Here is a 24,991-nt window from a genome sequence, read left to right on the forward strand (position 1 = left end):
AAACACCTTCTACATTTTCCATGAAACTTAACCAGCTCCCTCGAAAAAAAAGATATTCTCAAATCGTCCTTTCGCGCGAGTAGTTTGGAAATCGCTCGGCAAAGCTCGAGATATACGCTCGTGAAACGACCGACTGCCAGGCAGAAGTAAATAAGACAAAGGATTCGAAAAAAGGGACGGTAGAATGTGTATGTGTGCGGTGACTAGGATGGTAGATAGCTTTTCAAGGAAGAAAACGTGTGCGCGGGAAACGCGGCAGCTCGTGTGCCGGCTTGCCTCTGGACAAAAGCGTGCTTCGAGCTTTTTTTAATTGTGTCCCTCCTACACCTGCTCCACGTCCCTGCTTCATTCAACCCCGCTGACAACACCTTCCACGTGGCCCCATTATTTTGTTCGTCCTTCCTGAATCGGCTAGGTTTTATCGGGGTATCGCTCGACTTACCCCAAGGATGACGATGGTGTGCGGATCGTTGGTGAAAACGCTACGATTTCTACGGATTCGCGATCGAGGGAAATAGGGAACAGAGGGGGTGGATAGTGACGCGTGAATCGAAGAGATAAAATTTTATTTTTCCATAGGCGTAACGTTTATGCAACTGCTACAAACCGAGGGCTTTCCGAGGGTACAGATAGATAAGTTGTGTCTCTTATCACAAACTTGATGATTTATTTCCTTTCACGAGTTTTCATACTACATTTCCTGCAATATTGCTACAATATTTACACAAAAGAAAATTCTCAAATATTTCTACAGTTGTAAATTTCATAGATTATTGAGCGTGGGCGCAACCTACACGGGTCGGAATTTAATTTTCCCGGAAACGAACGTAACGAATTTATCCCACGTTCAATTTTGCCGTGTAAAATCACCGGTTCCTACGATTACTGTACGTCCTCTATGTTCTCGTTTCGTTGGCTCGCTGTCCGATTCGTAGTCCGCGACAGCTTTCAAAGCTCTCTCAATTTCTCTGCTTCTCTTTTTCGAGGACCCACCTACGCGAAATTCGTACTTTCACAGGGAGAGACCTCGGGCTACCCGAGAGTTCCCTGAAGCTTCACCCAGTCAGAAGTCCTTTTTCAGCTTTTGTTACTTCGACCACTTGAATTCAATGCGCGCCAAAAGGGATGCTATATTTCTGCTCTACGATTTGCTACCAAGTATTCAGCTTTCGAGAGAACCAAGTTCACTTTATCTACCAGCTTCTTGTCCAGCCAATTTCGACGGTCATGACTGTGCTAATGAAACGCGTGCTTCATAGAAACGTAGATTACCTAACGAATAGAATCTACGTTTGTAATTACCCCATAATTCTACCGGGCTGCAAATACAGTTGATTTTGCCATGACCGATACCAGCAAAACATGATTTCCTGCAACATGTCCACAGTAGATACGATCATATTTAACCAGGCAAACGTTAACACTGGAATAGGGAAAATTCTTGCACGACTGATCGCGAATTGCCAAATAACCAGTTTCTCGACTTCAGCAATCGGTTGTTCGAAGTTTCTCAAATTCGTTTTTCTCCAGAAGGAAATCGTATCATCATCCGGTATCGGTTCGGCAGGGAAAACAAAGTTATAACAGTGTCCCTTTCTATGGTATCGACTCTTTGTCTTGCTCTGTTTCGACGGCAAGGAAGCTCGTTCGTGCGACAGAATAAAAGACGAGGCTGAATTTCAAATTACTCCTTCCTGTCGCGCGAGTCCTCTGAAGGATACGCGTGTGTGCTCGGTGTGTAAAGGAACCCGAGAGCGAAATCTCGAGTTTCGATAGAACGTTTCGCTGGTTAAAACAAACACAGTCGAACCCCTGCGAGGTATTTATCTTACGCAACAGATTGTCGGTGAATACTATTTACGTTTCAGCGATCCTGGATGAAATAACTCCTCCTGGATCATAAATTATTTCAGTTTGTTTAGTTATGATTAATGAAATTTCATAAAATTGTGATTTGAATTTGATATTTGAATTTCAATTGATTTTCTTGTAAAGAAATCTTTTACATCTGCCTTGCTATAGCGCAGCAAGGAGTTCATTTCTCATTGAAATACCGTCCATATTTCCACCATACCAACGCGTTTTGTACCCATAGCTGACTAAGATTTACAATTGAACCGTACTCGGTCCCGCTAAGAAGCAAATCGTGCGGCACACTTTCTGTGCCTCGAATTGGAAATAATGCGAGAAATGAAATCTCACCTCCCTCCGGCACCATTCACCGAGAGATCGTTTTATCGTCAATTTTAACATTCCTGTCGCTGACAAATCTCCTCACTTTCCTATGGATCATAAACGTGATATCTATCCGCGTATTTCCTTTCAGAATCGAGTGGTTTCTAAGATCCTGCAATTCATATGAAATCGTCGATCGAAAAATAACATTTCCCGATATTTTCTAATCGATACGCTCGTCGAGTTCTCCTATCAATCGAGCAGGTATTCGCAAAAGTCCTCGATCGTTCCCTGTTCCCAAATGAAATTAAAACCGATCGATGTCGCTGTCAATCAATCCCGATCCACTCATAGATATTTGACGGCTGCCGTGAAAATACGCATCGACGGGCTCTTCTAGAAATTCTGTTACGTGCTTATTATCCGTCGTTGCTCACCATCGAATTTATGTATATATATAGAATATTTAATTAAATCGCTGCTGACTGATCGAAGCCAGACACGCCGAGCTCGACTTTAACGAACCTGTCAGCGCGTCATCATTTCCCGAAACGACCACTGGATATTTTACCACGCAAATGTTCGATCGCGTTATTGTTTCGCCGTGTTTTCATAGAAATCACGTTACATAATAATCGTACATTATTCGGTTAAACAGTTTTGTTTCAGGGAAAAGTTTTCCCCGATCGTTTTATGCCGACGCATTTTCCTTTTACAGTCTTTTTGTTTCCATGCTCATCTATTTCACCCCTCGTTCACCCCTCTGTTAGATACTCAAAGCTACTCCGTTGAAACTTTTACTTCCCCCTCGGACCAATTGAAATTATCATTTCGTCGTTCGTTCTTCGTCGTTACTTTTTTCTTTTCCTTGCACCCCTGTCTCACCTTTTCAACCCCGGTACGTCTGGCAGCCTCCGCGCAAACCGACACGCTCGGGGAAACAGATAAAGCCGTTGAGCTGATTTCGAATTCTTTGCCGCGACAACGAAATCGTATTACATTCATTAAAGGCTACGGAGCCGGGCTAAGGATACAAAACACGAGGAGAGGGATGGCGCAGAGGGTGGTCGGATCGGTGTACAAGAAACGTATCGAGGGACGAAGAGAATGGAACCGTCTGAAGCGAGCCAGAAGAAGAACGGAACTTTCTAACCGCGATACCGTTGCAAGAAGACACGAACTGCAGTTGCAGCTTTCACCCTTTCCCCTTTTGCCTGACCTCCCTTGCTGGCCGACTCTTCGATGCGCTTGCGATCCGTTCCTCTTGGTCCAAATTTCCTGTCTACGTCTACTTAGCGATGGCGTCGAACCAAGAATCTTCTTCAGAGTATCTTATCTTTTCACTTTTTCTTACCTTCTCCTCTGCGTAGGTTGCTAATTTTCGTAGGTGTATCAGGTGGGAAGGGTTCCTCGCCTGTTAAATTGTGCATTTACTGAACTTTAACCTATTCGGAACATAAAGGTGAATATTCGATACCCTCTGACGTAGACAGGAAGACGTGTTTTAGGGGTTCGCGAAATCGTGTGGGAGGGAAATCTCAATCAGTGTGGGCAGCGGAATTGAATACCTTTTTGTAAGCTCACTGCCCACGTTTTTTGAGAAAATGGCAAAATGATCCGAATCGAAATGTCACGATCTATTCGTTGCAAAGTAATCCTTTGCGGTCGTATCTCTGGAAGAGACTACTGTAATCTGTGTTTAGATATAAAAGGAACTTGAATCTTCCTAGAGTCAAAGATTCCATTCAACGTATCACGTTAAATACACGTTTATTCGTTACTTTATCGAACGTCGAACGAAAGCAGGAAACATTCCCGATAAGAATCGACAGTTTGCAAGGTATCGATAAGTCGACGCGAGGGTATTGGTCCCATCGCTAGCCGCGTTAGGCTAGAGCTCTTCAGGTATCCAGAGGGGTGGCGGAGGGGTGAGATTGGGCGCAGAACCGGCGTCGGTAATGGTGACTACGTTGGCTGGTAGATTCCACGGGGTTAGCACGGTCCTAGAGAGGGGTGGTGGTAGTAGTAGTAGTAGCTACGAGGAAGGGGGTTGGCACCGCGCGGGGGTGCACCGCAAGCTCGAAAGTTGGGAAAAAGCCAAGGAAGGGGTTGTGCTTCGAACGGAGACCTCGACAAGGGCGCAAGCTCGAGGTCGTCCCTGTATCCTCCCACTCTGTTACGCGATAGGTGGAGCTTCCCTGGCCGCCAATACATGTCCCGGACCCGTGTACGCTACGTGCGTAAAACCCAGTCAGTCCTTCCACGTCCGAAAACGAAAACGCGCGCTCTACGCACCCGGTGCGAGCGAGCTTAGCGCGGGCTCTCCCTGCTCTCTTTGCCGCGCTGCGCTGCGCCCAGCGTAGCTAACCGAACAGGTTAGCCATCTCGCGCGCGATCCAATTGTGCTCGATTAGCCGACATTCATTCACGGGATAATTAAGATTTTTGTTGAGAATCTAGTCAATACAGAAATTGTTTGCTCGAGGAGAGACACGTCTGTGAAGTTGCTAGAAAATTGGTCGTGATAAGTTAGTCCTGGAATCTATCCTTTTCGATGGGTCATGGTATCTTCTTATTTATGGAATTTATGGTTACTAGTCTAAGGATTAGGTTTAGATTCTCGGAAATCGGTCGGGATGATAAAATCATCTTGGAACCAGTCTTTGGTGACACGATGATGGGTCGTGTTATCTTCTTTCTCTTGGGATTTATGGGAACATCATGGGTTATTGGTTCAGGAGACATCAAAGAAGTTGCTTTGAAGTTTCATAAAATTGCCATTTAAAACTTCTCTTTGATGGTACCTAACTTTGTTTGATGAGTCATATTATCTTCTTTCTCCCTGGATTAACATTTACGTCTTCAGCTACTGATCTAGAGGATATCAGTAAAATTATTCTGAAGTTGGTCGTGATGGTTCTATAAACCTACATTCGGTACATCTTCGGTGACACGTTATTCTGTTCGATAGACTATGTCACCTTTCCTTCTCATGGGATTTGCATGAATTTTGTATGTCATAAAGTGCATCGTTTGTTACGCCAGCTTGCTTTTTGGATACCGCTATGAATCCTCGAATGGCACAGTTCAGTGGATTTTTATGTTAAGGCGAAGTTGAAGTGAACAGTTGCGAAAGGATGGTGTAAGAAAAAATGCAGGTGCAACTAGATGTTGCAAAATTAAAAATGGTATCGTTCAGTGGGTTTAAACGGTAATTGAAATGCTTGAAACACGGATTGAAATTTGTGTATTGTATCGAAAGTAATAAATACATGAAATTTCATTCGATCGAACCGATTATCGTGCATCGATTGAAATTGTTCTTCCAATCGACTTGGAAACACCAGTCGATTCTCCTGTGTTTTCGAGCGATAGAAAGAGATTACTCCGACGATACCATTCGACAGAAAACAGACAATGATGCGCAGCAACGAGAATCAGTGTCGATGAAAACTAATCCGGTGGTGAAAGCGTGGCAAACGTAGAATAATAAATAGCTGAACCGTGCGATTTCTATTTTAATACACAACAATGAAGAACCATCTATTCCTCTATTATTCCAAACTAACGAAGCTGAGAAAAAAAAATTATAGCAATAATTACTGCGATTGCAGATCGTGCGGTGCATAAGATTTCATTGTTAGTAGTACACGTTGAAGATGGCGCGTTTAGTTTCACCTAGCACGATCCATTTCTACTTTCCAATGGCTCGTGTTGCGCAAAGGGATGCAATTATCGAAAATATACATGTCAGTGATGCAACTAAACATTGCATGCCTCTTGCATGAGTTGCATTTCAATAGACGTACCTATCGCTTGCTTCCTGTCCATCGTCAAACATTTTCCTTTAGATCTCGTTGGACAATGAACGAAGCAATTAAAGAGTGTGAATAAACTCTGGACATGATCGCACCGATGGCATTTTAATCGTTCTACGATGCGTTTCTCTAATTTTCTCTATTGCGCCTACGAATACGTGTAAAGCTTCTTAGAAGAGTGAAACTTTCCAATTACATGTACCTTCGAAGGTGGTTTAAGCTGAATTTCATCTTTACCGCATGATTATTATTTTTTTTTTAAATTAATTTATAATTGTCTTTGCTCTCTAATTATATGTGTTATACAGGGTGGTCCATATCTGGATCCATAAATTTTTATAGGATCCTCCACTGTCATCCTTGAAATACTTGAAATTGATAGATCAGGATTTATGTTTAAGGAAAAACATTTGCAATTCTCGAGGAACGCATTTCACAAACTGTCGAGGTCATGTAGTCTACATGGCAGCATTTTCAAAGCCGCGAGGCTGTAGGGAAAGGTGTGCCACACAACCGATGGCAAATTTCTGTTCAGTCGACGTTGTCTCGGTCAATAGTCAACACGTTCCTCTCGCCTCTCGTTCAGTTTTCTACAGTTTCTTTCCTCAGCTCGATTGAAAGTGTTAACACAATTCCCATTGGTTAGTTTCTTCTTGTAAACGTTCGAACAGGACGTTTCACTTGGTGATAAATATCGGGTTCCTTCATTCGTTGCACGTGGTATACCAAGGGATTTTAATTTTTTTTTTATTTCTTACAATTTTTATAGTAACTTCCTGTTTCTATTAAGATTTCAATTTCTCTTCGATCAAACAACTTTGAAAATTCATCGATAAAATCTTTTATTTTGAACACCTTTCCCATGATGGTTCCGTGACGAAAGAGTCTCAAGGATACTTGATCGTTTCCATAAAATTTAAAGATTTTTCTGACCACGACAGCTCGGAGCACAAGCGATAAAATAAGAGAGAGCAGGCGAATGAAACGGAGGAGAAAACTGTCGCGAGGTTTCATGGTGTCCCTTTCGAATTCCAGATCAAACGTAAGTGCGCGGTGTGTGGTTCGTGTGTGGATACATACATGTGCCATCCTTTGCGTTGACGAACGGAGGAGAAGAGGACTCGGGCCAACAGAAGCCGGAACCGAAAAATGGATGCGACGCCACTGCGACTCATTTCCGTACTGCTTTTGTTCGCCTACACCACGTCACACTTCAGTAAGTCATTTTGCTTAATAAAACTACTCTGCTTCTGAATGCTTTCATCCATTGTACGAAATTACTCGTTTTGCTGGACGCCGAGTGTGACACGGCGAAACACATTTGTCTTTCGTACTTACTATTCTAACACTGAATTATATTCAGAAAAATACGCTTAATTTTATGCAATTTATTTATTCTTTTTTAATATGCTTTAGATACTGCCTATTTTTGAACATCTTCGCAACCCTTTGCGTATTCGTTCATCTAATTAACATTTCTCTACTTGCAACACTTTGCATTTCCTGTCTCCCTTTTCGACCAGCGAGAAAGTATGTCGATCGAGGTAACGCGTGTTCATATTCAACCGACATTCGATACGAATCATTGAGCGTTGCACGCTCGCGGTTTGATATCCGACGAAAGTGCATAACACGCGAGGAAGATTTAAAAAATCGCGTTAGATCAAGCCTGCGGTGAAATACTTCGATTAAAACGAATCGTTGTTAATTAGTGGAAATAACGCGGACGTATCGGCGGTGGCGGTTATGGTAATATGAAAACTTTGAGCGATTTAGACGGTAAATTGCTAAGGGAAATGAGGACGTGGTTGGTTGGGCCGAGGCAGCAGTGGAAAGACGGCAGCAAATGCGTCGCCGTAATTGCATAATGGCCCTGGTGTGTTCGCGTCGAGATACGAAGCCCTGGCCTGGTTTTTACTTGAGGACTTTCACTCCGCATCACTGGACTTCTCTCTTTCCTCTTTCATACACTGTTTCCCTGTTAGTCTATCTCGATCTCACCTCTCGGCCATTTTTCTGTATCTGTTTCTCTCTTCCTTATTTTATTCCACGTTTCCTTTGTTATTCCCCGTTTCGTCTTTTTTGTCTGTATTTTTCTTTTTGTCTCTACCCTCAGTCTGGTCGTTTAGCACCGGCAGGCTATTATTTTTATCTTCGACTCCAAAGAGACCAGCGAAGCTTCGCGATTTCGGACGCGAACGCGACAAAGTAGATCTACCCCCCTCGATAGACGGTTCCTTTATGCACCGTTGCCCCTTTGTTGCTGATTTCCACCTCGGTTGCTTTAATACGAATCTTCATTTGACGATTATAATAAAATTAAATCACATCTTCGAGGTAAACCTCGAGGAATGTTTCTCGTGGCGATTTAGGGGTTGAACACCCGGTACAAGGAACTGGCGGGGCTGTAACTCGGTATTAGTCGGTTTCAAGTACGGAATATTGTTTCTAGAGATCCAGCCGCTCAAATTGCTAGCATTTAGCAGCTTATCTGGATTATCGTTTCCCCCATGCACAGCCTGGGGGAGAGAACGTTCCCGTGGGGTAAAAACTCGGCACGGACGAATCACGCTTTTCGAAATTCATCGTATTTTCTATGGAGCTATTCTTTTTCTCCAGCGTTGAGAATCGGATTAAACGGTGGAAAGGATTAGACACGTTTTTCTTTCCATTATCGTCTTGGCTACTTTGAAGGAATCATCCCGAAAGAGGGAGTATATTAATGAATTCAGACTTTTCTGCTTGCTTGGATCATTTATAGTGTGCAACTGTAAAAAGAATGCATATCCATTAAAAAGAAAGTATATTTGCATTTCTTCTTCTCTATTGTTTCTAACAATAAGTTTTCTTTACAACTTCATAAAAATTATTTAAATCTTAAAGCAACAATACGTACAGGTGTGTATTTCTTTCCAAGATTGAAAGTACACTGTAATTGTTCTAAGGAAATTCAAAATATTTCTTCTCCGTATTCATGGAATCTTAATCGTGCATCTTTCAACGATCATTAAATGATAAAAATCGCTGAAACTTCCCGAGTGGAGATGCGTCCTAAAATTTTTAATTCGCCGGAATTGTTAATTGATTGCAACGTTTGCCTTGATTTCTTCATCTACAAATACACGCGGATGAACGTTTAACGTTTGACCTACTTTTCGGATAATTTGAAAGGTTTCTCAACGCGTTCCAGGGTCAATCGTGCGTCCACGAAATTTTACCTTGGAATTAGAACCGATCGGAAATTTATTTGTAAACGAATGAATCGTATGTATTTTACATACGTGTCGTTAGTAAATCATTTAGGAAGCACTACGTGCAAAACTTCCGGGACACATTGTACACTAGTATATGCAGAGATAGGAAAAAAAAGAGAATGGACTTGCACATGTAGCTTCCAATAAAGCTTCGCTCGGTGCTCGATCGGCACTCGACGAATCTCCAATCGGACAATACCCTCGTGGCACGTCCATCTGAAATAACCCATAAGGTCTAACCCATCAGTGTACAGCTACATTAACGCACAAAAGTAATTATCCCCTGTTAAATATATTACTTTGTTATGAAAAGTAACAAGTAAACTGCAATCGTTTATTTACTATACTATTGGTATAATTGCAAAATTAATTAAGGCCCATCTTTAAGAAATTAATCATGGATCATATGGGGGTTGAAAGAAAAATATTTTAGAAGGATAGTGTATGTAATATAGGATTTAGTACTGGCTTGTAGAACGATTACGAGTATCCTCCTCTGTAAAGCTACGTTTTTTATCTTCTTTGCAGGGATTACTTCCGGGTCAGTAATCTTGCCTCGATTGTGTCCAATCCACAAGCTTACAGATTATCGGACACACTTGTCACGATGCGTGTAATCCGCACAGTATTTTCCTCACTCTTTCCCTGTTTTTCTCTGTTTCGTTTCTTTTTCCTCGCTATGAAATCAATCCAAACAGGTGAAATTTACAGGGGCATAATATTTTTATCGGAAATCGCTCGGCATCAAGCAGAAATTATTTTTTGTTAAAAATACCATTCACGTATGTAGGTTAAACTCGATATTCTTTGTGCATCGAGAATTTATTGACGCGTGGAAGAAGTTTTTATTTAAAAACTAAAGTACTCATCGAATCGCGGAAGTGGAAATCTCGAATGAGGGAACACGCGTTGGTACGCGTGTGCGATCGCGATGTTACCACGCGACAATTCGCGTTGCAAAAGTAATCGAGCAATTTTTTTCTTCCTTTTTTTTTTTATCTTGCTTTCCCTTGGGATTACTTCCGGTTCAACGAGTCCCGCTCAGTCGGGTTCAATCTCCGTACTCTGTGTCAGATTACAGAGTACTCGCCGTAGTAACATCTATAGTAACACGTGTGTAGTATGTAAACTCGTGGTGTACGCGTGCGCGTCCATGGACTAGGCGCCCATATGCATGGCAGCCAACTGCATACACCGATTGAAAAACTGCATACACCTGCATCGGTGTGCGCGCTCGATGCACATCAGGGGCGCGTCTTCCTTTCTTTCGATAGAGATTATAACGCATCTTCAAATCTTTTCAATTCCATCGAATATTATTCTAAATTATCGTTTGCATACTATTTCAAGAGAATTAGTATAATTTCTGTAGCCTAAGATTAGAAATAAAAAAGAAAATTTATCAAATTGAACCATGGAAATTAGAAAAATTTTGATGAAAAATTTTAAGTTCCTTTTTCGTATGGGTGCCAAGGGTAGAGTAAAACGTGGAACGTTGTGTACGAGGCTTAAGTAGCCCCTGCCACGAATGGAGAAGTGGAGGGCGTCGTTTCACCGCTCAGACAACGGCATCCCTTCCACGATGCTCCCCAGTAGTAGAGGGGCGTCATTTCAGCGCTCAGCCAGGGGGTTGATGCGTACCAAAGAGCACCCCACCATCCGACTTTACTATGGAAGTGGAATAGGTCAGCCGGACGCTCTGAATCAACCTCGTAGTTACGATTATTCCTATACATCTTCAAACTTTCGATTCTTCTGTATACTTTTGTCCAAGGAGTGAACTCGTGGAATGTTTAATACAGAAAGTTGTATTTTAAAGTTACTTCTCTTCTGGATTCATAATGATGCATCTTTTATAGATTCGATCGATTGTATCAAAGTCGCACTATTGAATTACTTGTTCCACTAAGTAATTTGTCCAATTGTTCACACGCTACAGAATTAATTGAAAATGTAGTACTTTACTTTTATCTTCTTCTTGCAATCAGCACACCTTGACACAAATGAACTGAATACCTAGCATACTCAATGTACAGTTCTGGAATTCAATGTCTCGTCATTCTATTGTCCATGATCTAGATTACACGTAAAATCATTACACGCGAGGCTATTTTTACTGTGCCAATTAACACTCTAGGAATGGATCAAAATTCTTAACATTCGTAGCAAATATCAGCGACGAGATATACGGAGTATCGCAATTAAAATTGCAATTGTAATCAGAGGCAACTGTGCAATCGAAGATAGAGGATCGCATGTGCACGTGGGTGACAGGGTACTTGGAGTAATTGGAGTCGGTAACCGGTGTACATTTAATGCGTGTACTTGTTGCTTGTCCGCCAGATGTGTGACTCCCAACGGAGCGTATATGGTGGTATCAGGCGAGAAATAGACGACCACCACCCCTGAAGACCGTGGTTTGCCGTGTTACTAAATGTACATGACCAATTTCACAGTCGGGCTAAAAGGACTTCTCGATATCTGTTATCAATTAACAATCCCATCTGTGGCCAACGCCATCGTAAAACGTTATTAATTTTCAGTTAGAAAATGACAAATAAATTCCAATTAACGTCTGATGAAATAGATAAGACTTTTTGCAAGAAAAATTCGCCACGGTGGTTGATACAAAACGTTCAGTTTGTATTGTCACAACCCCCTCTTCCTGTACCCTTAATCTATCCGCAATCAAATGATCACCGGTCTCCCTACGGGGATCCCTTTCTCCTTTCATACTATTTTCTTATCGACTCGTTTGAGTGGAGGATAATCTGGAATTGCATCGTAGCTGCGCCTATCTTGTAGCGAAGTGAAATGAAAGCCGGAGTCAAAGAGCGCGGACGTATCAGGGAAACAATTTAACTAATGGAACGGTATTGCCTGTAGAAATCTATGATCGCACCGACGACTCGTACCTCTACCTTTGTGCTATATTATCCGTATCTTTCGGTACTCGCGTCGGTCGTTTCTTGTTATCGATGATCGATTCCAATTTCCACGACCATCCACTGATATCGGGCCGCTTCCATGAACGACCGGGCAGAATTGCAGTCTTTCTTTTTTAAATTTCATGAAATTCGAGGAGGTCGAACAGAAATGAAATCTACTGTTTTAAAATATAACATTCGTAACTTTATTTTCAGAGAATAATGGAGATATAATATGAACATTGGTATATTTCCTTTTAACGTTTGTCACGTATGGTGACGATGTATTTAATTGGCTTCCTCTCATGTAATTTACACGTCTTCAGGGTGCATAATATTAGATGAACGGCTGACACGTGCTCTGACACGATGTCATTATCGACCGTTTCACGCGTTTCACATTGATGCAATTATTTCCCATTTCCCGTACCTAAGTACCAATACACGAACAGAAGGGAAAATTTTCTTCCGCTATTAGTCAAGGGTTAAAATCTCTGCTCGGATCAATTGAGACCAAACGAGAAAATTGCCAGTCAAATATTCTGATGGAGCATAGTGATCATTATAGCCGAAAGGGGACGATATTACAGTGTCTCTGGTTCATGTTTGAGTTCCACTGCGATATGAATGTCTCCCTATGGGGGTGTCGTCGCATATCGATTGGAATGAGGTGCTAGCTACGCGTGCATGTATGCATCTACCTACCTACGTGTGTATGCACGTCCCGTTTCGAGCGATCCTATATCGCAACGCGAATTTCGTGGGAACTATAGCTACGAAACGGAGGGAGTCGACCATGAATCGTATTCTAGCCGATGACACGGTCACCATCGGTTCTCGGGACGATAATGGTGTCGACCAGAAACGTTTGTCACGTGTTCGCATTAGGGCGCGTCGTGCGTTTCAAACACGCACGGCAAAAGCCATCAAGTCCCCCGATGTCGAGATCAATTAAAGTTCGGTTCGGTTCATTTGTACCGTGGACATCCTTTAATTCTTCTTGATTTTTCCTTAGGATAATTAATCATTTTTCAAGATTTTTCTTAAATAATTCGTTGCATTCATACCAGAGTAAATAGACTGGTTATCGGATTACCTGTTCACCCTTCCACGCGTCCCTTAAGCTGGTGGGGTCATTTAAAAGACCGGCGATACCATCGGAAAGATAATGCTCCCTTCAAAGTTGCCATTACCCTAAGCTGGCTTTTAATGAGCAACCTCCTGATCAAAGATAAATACTCCGTCAACGGAGTCCGCTTAAATGACCATAACTGACAGGACACTTTGATCCGTTTACTTATTGTTTGAAATCGAAGTAGAAACGTGACAACGTGTTCTATCGATCGGACATTTTTATCTGTTTTCTCGGTCGGCGCCCAACAAACGCGAGAGGTAAAAACAAAAATAAATTGAACGGCAAGAAAACGTTTTATTTACAAAGGTTTCTTAAGCCACGCTTTTATTTCGTACAGCAGTTGTGTTTGTCGAGCTCCTTGAGCCTCGAACACCGTCCTCCCAGCACGAGTTCCATTTCCCTGGAATCCTGTTTCTCCTTCGACGTATTTTCAACCAGGAAGTTAATCGTCCTGGGAGGTGTCGCGATGTTTCTGTCACGCGATTTGACTGCTTGATACCGAGAATGCGTGAAAGTGCCTCGAGATGAAAGCACGTTAAGCGATGAAACTTTTAGGAAAAATCATTTATTAAAAATATGTTTGTTTGTCGATGCACCGGTAACAAACAAGGTGCGAGAAACACGGTGTGTATTCTGACTGCGGACCGAGTCGCACAGTCAGTTCGATATTGCCAGAGGGTGGAGGGTGGTTGTGAGGAGGGGGTGGTCTTAATGCATTTGTCGAGGTAGCTATGGTACGCATCACCAGGCACCCTTTCTGCAAGCTCAGCATGCTCTCTCCCTACGTTCCCTTTCTCTTCGGCCCTTTCTTCATCTCGCTTGTTCCTCTTCCCTTTTTGTCTTTCCCTCTCCTCTATTTTCCTATCCACCTCTTTCTCTTTCCATCGCCTCTCCTTTCAATCGATGGTGAGATCTCTCTCACCGTTTTTCTTTTTATCTCGCCTCTCTGTTCGATTCATCTAACCCTTTCATTGTTCCCTCTTTTCTTCCATCTCTGTTTTCTGTTTATATTTTCATCGAGTTTCGTATCTTTCTCTACGATCTCATTTCACCTTTCTCTCAATCAATCTCACGTTTCTTCCCTCGTTCCAGGTTCTCTCGGACCGTCTTCGTTCACCTGTACTCCTTCTCCCTCGCTCGTTTTTCCTTTCGTTTCTTCATCCTTTAGCAGTCCCCTCTCCCGAGAGTATAATGGCTCTAAAACGAACGCGGCCGACCCCTTGGCTTTAATCTCTTAACGGGCAAACGACAGAAAAAAATATCATTCGTATTCTTCTTAGGAGACGGACAAAGCGACTGTCTGGACTGATCAATTAAGAGATTGCCTAGTCTACGACAATTATACGGATTAACCGATACGCATCGAATGAATTCACGGATTAGAAGGGTGCACCCTAACCCTGACCCTTTCGATTAAGACAAAGTTTTCCGTTAACCATCGAAGCGTAAGAAAGGAAAAGGAAGGTCTTGGGAAAATCTTAGGGAAGCTATTAAACATTCAGAGGAGACGTCGTCTCGCGATGAAATAATCGTAGCTGAGTAATCGAATATCGTACAGGAAATCCGGGTTGTTTCGTCACGAATCAAGCTGCATCGTTCCTCTAGCGTTCGTTACTTTCAAATTCTCGGGTAGTGTCGCAAGTAACGCTGTCGGTCGGGAGCACTTAGAAAATCGATAAGCCCTGGCTCACTTGATCCGCCGTTGGCTGCTGCCAGGCCATATCTTGATTAAAATCAGTGCCGCCCCGGCACTCTCCTTTCTTTACCCTTCCCGCCAAGATTCACCCTCTCTCCTACGTTCCCGATGAATCCGGTTAGTCTCGTTAACGTCTTAAGTCACCGGCTCCTCTCCAACCACCTTCTCAACCATCTCCTCGTCCTCTTCCTCGCCACTTTCTCCTCTCGACGACAATGGAACGTCGAGCTTCCTTGAAAACTTGCACTGGCACTTCTCTTCTCTAACGCGTGTCCGATAAAATCGTTCACCGGCCTTGATTAACCCTCCTGCAAACGATACCCGGCCACTTTTGACCGGTCTCTCGAGCGACGAAAAGAGAACAATCATCGTCGACTGCTAAATGCTGGAACAGATTATCAATTCATTTTTCTTTTGTCTAAACTTTCATTCTCACGTTTCGCACCTATGAGAATCATCTCCTTTCTTCGTCTCATGCTTTCCAATTCAAGCCTCACCTTTGTGCATTCTTTTCGTGGCACCTCCTGCATATTTAAGATTCTCTTGCCTCATCAAACTCGTCTGATGTTAGAATATGCGTAAGAATTGTTTCGTTATGAGAAAGTTTGTCCAGGTTCACTGACCCATTCATAAATTATTCTAGACCTGTACGAGGATGTTTCATTAACAAAAGAAAATATTTTGAGAAATGATAAAATCCGATTTCTTTGAACGATTGATGCGTTTTCAACAAGATCGGAAAGTCGTATCGGTTCATTGCTCTTTCCACGATCTCACGGTGTCTTGTTTCGTTCGTTTGTTGCCGAAGGAAACCGGCCGGCAAGAGGAAAGTGAAAGTGGAGGTGTAGATCTGGTCGAAACGGCTGGTTGGTTCGCATGTAAAATCGGATCTTGTGTTGATTTTTTCGTGGTCTGATTATCCGCGGTTATTCGAACGGGTTAAATCGGTCCCACGAAGGTGCGAGTTACAAAATCAGCGAGAAAGCGTTTCCCATTGTGCAGCTAGGTTGTAGAACGCTATTTGAAAGCTCTGATTTCTATCGAAATAATTTTTGGAAAATTTAAGATCAGAATATCGTATGTCTTGCATGGCTCTATCTACTTGCGTCGGTCAACGCCTTAATAGCCGGTTTTCGCGACATTATACACACGGCTGGTAGCAAAAGCGTTAGACGAGACGTTAATTGAAAGTTTCAATTAGAATTCGTTATGACATAACGACTTGCGTGTTACGCAATAGAGGGAACCAACTGTTTACGCGTAACATTTAATACTGCATAAATCATCGTGCAGCAGAAGGTCGGTTCAAACATTGGAAAGATTTTTTTATAATTTTCTAAACCTTGAATTGAATGATGCATCTTGTGCATCCTGTTTCCACGCGCGGTAAAAACGATGGGGAACACGTTCATGGATTTTTCTTTTGTTCGAATAATTGTATAGCGCAGGGAACACAAGACAGATTGATTTTACAGCGTAACAAAGAAGCATTCGTGGCTAATTGATTCTCCAATTACCTCGCGATTCCTACGATGTTGGATACATATTGTATGCCGTATAATATACTCGTAAAATCGATTTACGTTCGACTGGAGGCTGTGGGAAGATTCGAAACTTGATCAATGTCGCGGAGAGAAACATTATTTCCGTTCGAAGTCAAACGGAGAATGCGTGCCGCGGAACGGCTTCTTTAACAGCGAGGTAACAAGAGAATTTCTTAAGACTTTTCTCGTTAAATGCCTGCCCGAGGGCACGTAAACGAGAGCGAAGCCCTAGAAACCGTCCAGTTCTTGCCACCGCGTTAAAAAACGTTTATTTCTAATTAATTCGTTGGAAGGTGGAACGTAAAAGGAGCCCAACTTGTCGCCGCTTCAAACGTCAAGCAATATCGATGAAATATTGTATTAACGATAGCGAAAAATAGATACTCATACGGAGAACTATCCAAGTGTTACATTCACTTATTAATGAAACTTTGCCAACTTGTAGTGCTATAATCATTGCATTTATTAATAATTAATTACATACACTGCAATTTTTATAGAATATAAGTTATTCAAAATAGAATATAGAATTTTAGTTTAGAAATATATAGAATTTTAATTATTCAAAAAGAGACAAATTATCATTAAAAAATAAAAAATGGGAACCGAGGATTTGAACCGAGGACCTTTGGTTTGCGAGGCATGTGTTTAAGCACGGAGCGGATCCATGACTCGCAATCTGAAGGTCCTCGGTTCAAATCCTTAGTTCCCAAAATTCTTTTTTTTTTAATGATAATTTTCAGTGTTCAGCTCGACGAGCTCTATAAGCTAGCAAAGTTTCATTAATAAGTGAGTGTAACACTTGGGTCAGCCTGAAATTATACAAAAGAACAGGGAGTCATTTGCACAATTTGTTACTAATTAAGAAATTCTTAAATAATCGAGAGACAAATGAATTCAGCCCCGTCGGTTCTCTAAGGTTCGTTTGAAATTCCGCGACAAAAAGATGGGAAAAACGAACGCAATTCTTTAATTTCCTCGTCGTTGGCGGTGCGTGGACGAAAATAACGAGTGAATTTTTCACGAGGTATCCTCATTAAACGCGCGGCCTCAGGCGAGAATCGAGGATCCGTTGAATCCGATCGAAAGAGCAAAGACCATCGGCGCCAGAAGGTAACGAACCCTGACGTTTCCCAGCCCTCTGGATGCGATTGTGTACTTGGAGCGCATGCAATATGCTTTGTGCCAGGATGCCCGGGGCTAAGGTATTCCCTGCACTGGTGGCCCCCACGTGTAATGCCGTGACTAAGACCGACGTGTGCCAAGGGACTCTATTCGAAGGACCTGTTCACGATTTCGGAGACTCATCGACTCAGGACGGATAGATATAGCGAGGAGGGTTGGTCCAAGTAAAGGGAAGAAGCGCGACTGAGCGATACGATGTGTTTACTCTGCTCAAATGTTGACCGAACTCCCTTCGCCACTCTCAGATCATATCCTGCGCTTTCGGACGAGCCTCTCAGGATATACGCGAACCTGGACCACCCTCTAAGATACCAGTCACCATCTATAGTCGATACAGACGATACACTAGAGGGAGATATTTTTAAAACAGTAAAAAAAATGAAATTTAATAAACGTAAGTTTTAAGAGACAACACCCAAAGCCTAAGTAGCACCATGCGTCGCCGACTCTCCACAGCTGCAGTAATGATCCAACTCAGGTGACGGTCAAATTGTAGCAACTTTCTCTTATATAATGAATGTGTAGAGTTTGTTGCGTAACTACGTAAAAATCAACGATTTAACGTGGAAAATTGTTGCCCAGATTGAAATTGCGTTTGAGATACTCATACGGTTTTAGTTAATTGGAGTTTGATTATAATTTCCTGACTTTTCATTAGAGTTCGGTATACGAAGCAGATAATGAGCAGCGTAAATTGCCAGAATGTTTGTCTAAATTTTCCAGTAAATATTGCAAATACCTAATCTTTCAGTAAACAATTTTAAAAAAGGAAAAGTTTTTTTATTTGTATGCAAAGAAGATCGCCTTAGATTCCACTGGACAATTCTACCATTCTACAAGCAAAGTTTGAATCGTTGATATTTTTTTTTTTTTGCACTAAAAACCGATACTCTGCAAATCTTCTTATTCCGTACCCGTCGAATGCACGGACGTCCCTTCGAATCTCGTCGCAATCGGCTTAATGGTTCGATCGGAATTTTGGATTTAGGACACGAGCGCGCACTCGGTCGAAACGCGTGTATTTTCAACCAACTGGATGAATCGCGTGCGTATTCCCATCAGAAAGTAATAAACAATTCTATGGATTTTAAATAACCGAGTTCGAACGTAAAAACCTTGCATTATATCGCGTCGAATCTGTTTCACGGCTAATAGCAATGGTACGTCGACAAAGGCATAGTTTTGTTATCATTAAGCTCGAATCTTCCACACGTGTTCACCGTGATGATCCAATATTAATACAATTTCTAATATCCGAAATGGACGTTTCGATGAATTAAATATTGAACGTCAACTAATACAATGATACGTATGGCAATCCAGTTACATAACGGATGCAGTGCTTTGATTAAATTGTATTTTCATTTTCCATCAATGTTCAGGAAAATCGCGTAACGTATTTTCCGATCATCCAAAAGCATCACTGATCGATTGCTTCAATTATTTTACATAATTCAATTCGATGACCCTTAATAAAATTTCATAAAAATTCGACAATGATCTGAAACTTCGAAAACCTCGAGAGTCTAACTATAGCAACGGTGATTAAGGTCCGTCCCCAATTAATTTCCATTGAAACGTTCGACTTGCTTCCACGATTTTTGCTGCACGCGAAACATCGGGATAATTAACACGTCGTTGGTGCTGGTGTTCGACCAAAACGTAGACTCGAGGCTTTTAGTCCACCCTCGTTTCCCATTCACCCCGTTCGTTGGTGGTTGTATTGGTGAACGACGAGGTTCCGGCAGTCGTTCTTCTCCAACCATCCTTGTCGACGTCGTCGTCGTCGTCGTCGTCGGTACACCCCCTCGCTATATAGCAGGATATTACGGTGATGCGACAATGAACGCAGTGATCGCTATCTGGTTGGTATTGGGGATGTCACCCCTGTCTACGCGGCCGCAGCAACGCGTACAAAATCGGGCATCGAATGGTAGAAACGGACGGAAAAAAGAGGGAAATCGAAAGAATTTCTAGGGGTAGAGGGTTGTAGAAAATATCTAGTAGTAAACACACGCTCGTACACGATTCAAACCAGAAGAGGAACGATGGTAGTGCAATACACTCCCTTCCATAAGTCATGGAAAATTATCATTTTAAAATAAATTTCGAATTTAGAGAATAATTAAGACATTGCTAAAATATAGAAAAATTGAATTTCAATCCCGTTGGAATAAACTGTGTACAAAGCCCCATGACTTATGAACGAGAGTGTATGTAGGTGCGTGCCTAAGCGGCAACCACCTAAACTACCCCCGACTGGTGCTTAAACTGCCTCCCCTTTTATTATGGGCCGCGACGGTTATTGGATTGTACCGTGCTATTTGTTGGCTGCCAGACTAATGGATCCATAATCACCGGGACAAATTAACGCAATGCGACGAGGACGATGGGGTGCTACTTTAAACACGACGCTTCTTCACGCTCGACGACTCAAACGTGCTTCTTGATTCAACCCTCACGAGGCTATTTTATCCCTATTTTACTATAACTAACACATCAAACTTTATTTTTAATCTTTGCAAATAAAGTGACATCGACTTCTCGGTTAATAAAACCCACCCTCGTTTCTTTCTATTTCCATCAGATGGACTGTTAAAAATCAAAGTATTCGTTTCGAAACGATCAAATCTTCCGAATTAAACGTTCGTCAAACTTTATGGGCGAGCAAATGAAATGAAATGAAATGAAATTCATGCAAATCGCGGCACAACCGACCAGTCTGGAAGGGCTTTTGTATCGGGGCGACGATGCGTCCAACCTATATCACGAGGGTGAAACCGTACTTCCCCCTTTGAAGCCACGAGCTTAGTGAATGAAACTTTGAACCAAGTCCCGACCACCATCGCGTCTTTTCGTGGTCTCGTTCGTTTAGGGTCGCTTTCGTCCGTGTGCATCGTTACATTAAAAATTTCACTGTCCATATACTTTGATCATCTTTCGACCATTTTAAAAATACTAAAACCGAAGATGAAACTCTAACAATTGAGTTATCATTTCTGTTACAGATCATGCAAAGAACGGACCCAACTACTACGGTTCATTTGTCGGCAGTCTAAAAGAATATGGCCACGGCATCAAGGGCGATGTATACGTCCTGGACAGCTCAATGATATTCATCAAAGGATTCTGCTACGATGGAACCGGACCGGATGCCTACTTCTGGGTTGGAAACACTTCTGCGCCCAGTCCGCAGGGTTACATCGTCCCGTATCCGGAGATCGATAAGAACAGGTGAGAGATAACGCCTGTTCTGATTCGATTCCAATCACGGTTAACTCTTCCTGCGCGGATAACCAAGGGCGATGAAGAAAGGGGTTGGTCAAGGATGAAGCGTGACAAAAACGTTTCGGGAAAGAAGAAAGGGACGTAAGCGACGTACCGTGACCAAGGGACGAAATGAAACTCAAAGAGTTTGTTGTGTACGACGTACGGGGTAGTCAAGGGTGAGACAAGGGGGATGAAAACAGACGGAAGGCTAGACGAACCGTTCGCGGGGGTGGAGTTAATAAAACGGGAATTATACGACGATCTCGTCCGGATTTTATCCACGCGAACACTTTATTACGTTTCGTCTCGTATTTTGTTAAAAGTATCTCTTCCTCTTCGTTGTGGGTCAACTCGATACTCGATCGATAATTGCTTGTTTGCCGAAATCGTCCAGGTGTAATCGATACGATCAGATTCTCACCAGTTTCAGCGTTAAATACCGTGTCTTACCTAACACGATAGCGTACACACCGTACATCCTTCGAGCTCTATTTTTTTTTTGTTTCGTTACTTCCCGTCTGTACAGGGATCCACCGGTGTTGAAAGCGTACAACTATACGGACATCTTTCTGAAGCTGCCTGACGGGAAACAGATACGGGACATCAAATGGCTGAGCGTTTGGTGCCGTCGATTTACCGTGAGTGAACTCAAACATCTCAACGTTCCTTTCTTCCTCTATTTACTTGAAAATCGTAGCATCGAATGTTTGTAACGTACGTGCCTTTAAACCGAGGGAAAAATCGAAGCCAACTCGAGGAAGGTCTTAAAGAAAGAAAAAAAGAAAGAAAGAAAAGTCTCGCTCGATTTCCTCTTTCTTCGTACAAATACTCTTGTCTCGTCGGATCCGATAATAAAACGACGATCCTCTGTAATCTTGCGCACGATATTTCCGATAGATTTGTACGATACAACGTCCTCGATCGTCGCGCAACCCCCTCTTCCCCCATAAGATCACCACCCCTCGCAGTGACGTTTTATTCGAAACCCCAGCGATGCACGGAGAATGGAGATAACTTGATTTTTGAGGAGGTCTACGGGCTACCCTATCGGACGTGCATTCGTGGTCAATGACGCGTGTGAGATGGATACGGAAGCGGTGACTAGGGGGATGCACGGGTTTTCGCAGATACGCACAAGTACGCGTGCCAAGGGCTTCGTTGTTGTGCGTCTGAACATGTGCGTTTAAGTCTCTCTTTGCTCCCCTATTCTCTTCCTACTTAGATTTTTTCCGCCCGGTTTAAGATCAGCGGGTTACCACTTGCCTGATGTATTTGATTAATTATTTGCAATTAATAATTAACAGATGTAAAATTGAAACGGTCCCGCATACTAGGAGACACATTGTATATTTTTACGCTTCCTCAGGAGCAGTCACCGCGAAGCTTAATAAATCTGCCCATCCCCTTTCCAGGATCCACCCTCGCACGCCCACTCGCTTACCCACGAAATCCTGTCGTCCTGTCGGTCGCACAAAAGTCAGTCGGTATCGGTAGCTTGGAAATTTCCGAGTGGTAGGGGAAAAGGTTTGAAACGAGCATATCGACGGTAGAGAGCAGAGCTTTTGCTCTTATATTAGAAGGGCTTTAATATCGAAGTCTGAGGGGTGCTCTCGTACCGTGACAACCCTCCATCAGACACGCTCTGTCACCGCAAAACGCGTTGTCCGCCGCCTATGCTCGGTTCTACAGGGTGTCCCGTTACGATGTGTCCCAGCAAAGTGATCGTCCTTTCCTATAAATCCTACCCTTCTCACCCTCTCTTACGTTGAGTGCACCGATCGGGAACGTGAGTGGTAGCTGAACGTCGAACGTGCAAGGGACCACGATGAATCGTACGATCACGATTTCGCGATAGGAATATAAAAAGGACTCTTGTAACGTTTCGAGAAATGGTACCCTATGAAAGATTAAAGCGTTTCTCTTGAAAGCTGGTGTACCTTCCCCTTGCTACCCAGCAATGATTAATCGCGGAGAGTACATTTTGATCGTTTGATTTGATGATGAAAAATAATCAGATATTTATATAAAATTTTAGGTGATAGATTTATCAAATCCGGATCAGTATAGTAATTTTCCTTGTTAGCCATACAATTTGTGTAATGTATGAATGCATACGGCCATCAAATCCGAGTTCCCTTGTTTCCCTATCCTCTTTCATCTACTTTCGATTCACAGAAGTCTCGGAACGAGTGAAGTGTACCGATCTCTCGAAGGGGCAGGGGGTTGTCTGATACACACTGGGGTAGACGTAGGTTTTGCTTGGGTATCTGGTAGACAGGAGCTGTCTGTCAGTCAGCACACCCTCTGTCGAAGGATGTATTGTCGGAATAAGCCTTCTTCTTGTTCCGCTTCCCCTCTCTGTCATTGTACCCTCTCGATACACCACCGACACGGGGCTGATTTCTTTTGAAAAGGAACAGAGATATCCTCGGTCGATATCAAACCGCCGCTCAATGGACCACTGATTCAGATAGGATTTAGTAATTTTTTTTTTCTTCTTCTTCTCCCAGTGTCCGTCCCCTTGCCGACCAACGTCCAAAATGGTCCCGCCACTTTTGCACGCGATTGGAGAGGGGAAGCCGAACGGGATCTCTTATCCACGGGGCTTCCTCGGGGAATCCAAAACGTTAAAGCCGTTGATCGGTCTTTCATCTCGTTTCGTCCCTTCCTTTTTCCCTATTTCTCTTACCTAGCGATACCGTGTCCATTGCTGACCCTTGGGAAACTCTGTTTGACCACTGTCGGGAAGCAGTGATGAAAAAAAAGGTCGATGACTTGTGAAAGGAACATAGATCCTTTAACCTTCTCGAGATAGCGACCTGATTCGGGACCGAGTATTCTTAGTATTGCAAATGTTCGTTTACATCTTTGTCAAGTTAATGGGATAATGAAAAAACACCTGGTATGTGTTATACAACTAGTCGGTGCTATTAGGGGGCGTTTCACTTGCTGTCTGACCAATGCACGACACACTCTACTGCGACATGTTCAGGGTAAAGGATCTCGGGGAAATGGTGGGAAAAACGGAAAAATCGAATCGTTTTATCTCTTAATCTCGTACGTACCTTTCGTATTACGAACACGATTCGTGCTACATAAATTTAATCTTCGTTCCTATCTTTACCGCAATTACCATCCACGCAGTCGCGAAACCGGAAGATAAACGTTTGCGTAACTAGAATTTTATTACCGAGTTTGCGATTCTGGATCGCGCACGAATATATTACAGGGACAATTATAAAATATTATGCTAATAATTGTCAGAAATGAAGAAACTGTCCAGTGGTTTCTTTGTCGATTTTCTCTCGAATGGAATTCAAATTCTTTCGGGAAAAGGATATCGTTTCGACCAGCGGTTTTCGGTGATGCCTGTGTTTTAACCGGAAGAAGAGAAGGGTCGGTACCGTGGGCGTGTCACGGCATTTGCATCTGAATTCTCCTTCTCTTTCCACGAACACTGGAGTTAATTAAACGCCTCATAGTTTTCGGGGTTGGATGACGAAGTACGACTGCTTGTGGCACCAAGTGGACGATCCTAGCCCGCGACGAGCGTCAATTAATAACCGTTTCAAACGGATTCTAAACGTCGAGCACCGTTTTTATAATAGGATTCTTAACGAGATCCCTCTGTTTATCGTCGCCTATTATCTACACTCGAATACCATTATACAGGGTGTTCGGTATAACGTTCGTCGTTCCTCCACGATTCATAGATCTCTGTGTGTTTCAATTTTCATTGAAAACGAAAGTAGAAAATGAGTAAAAATTTCGATCAAAGAAGCCTCGGTGTTTAAAACGTCGATTGCCAATACGAAACGAATGAAAAAAATAATATCTGTATGAAAAAAATATTCTGTCGTAGATTAGGCGCGTTTTGGAGATGAAAAAATGGTGGAAAACAACGTTGCGAAAACAGAAGCGAAAGCTCTCGTATAAATCGTTTGCATTGACAGTATTTATTGTGCTGGAACGGTAAATGTTTTCCAG

General features: G+C 42.6%; 1 protein-coding gene across 7 annotated transcripts in view; it reads left to right on the top strand.

Annotated features, from left to right (window-relative positions):
* The window catches only part of LOC114875888 (protein Skeletor, isoforms B/C), a 48,413-nt gene that overhangs the window by 7,741 nt on the left and 15,681 nt on the right, over window positions 1-24,991 (top strand). For 3 of the 7 annotated variants that reach the window (XM_029186702.2, XM_029186701.2, XM_029186704.2), the window contains 3 exons: window positions 7,029-7,209; window positions 20,743-20,968; window positions 21,531-21,642. In XM_029186702.2, the coding sequence (XP_029042535.1) occupies window positions 7,143-7,209; window positions 20,743-20,968; window positions 21,531-21,642 (405 nt within the window). In that variant the 5' untranslated portion in view covers window positions 7,029-7,142. Of the gene's footprint in view, window positions 1-4,447; window positions 4,551-6,546; window positions 6,635-7,028; window positions 7,210-20,742; window positions 20,969-21,530; window positions 21,643-24,991 lie in introns of those variants that run through there. The other 4 variants (XM_029186700.2, XM_029186705.2, XM_029186703.2 and 1 more) reach the window with 3 other exon arrangements.

This window comes from Osmia bicornis, chromosome 13 (assembly GCF_907164935.1).
Source record: "Osmia bicornis bicornis chromosome 13, iOsmBic2.1, whole genome shotgun sequence".
Lineage (NCBI taxonomy): Eukaryota > Metazoa > Arthropoda > Insecta > Hymenoptera > Megachilidae > Osmia > Osmia bicornis.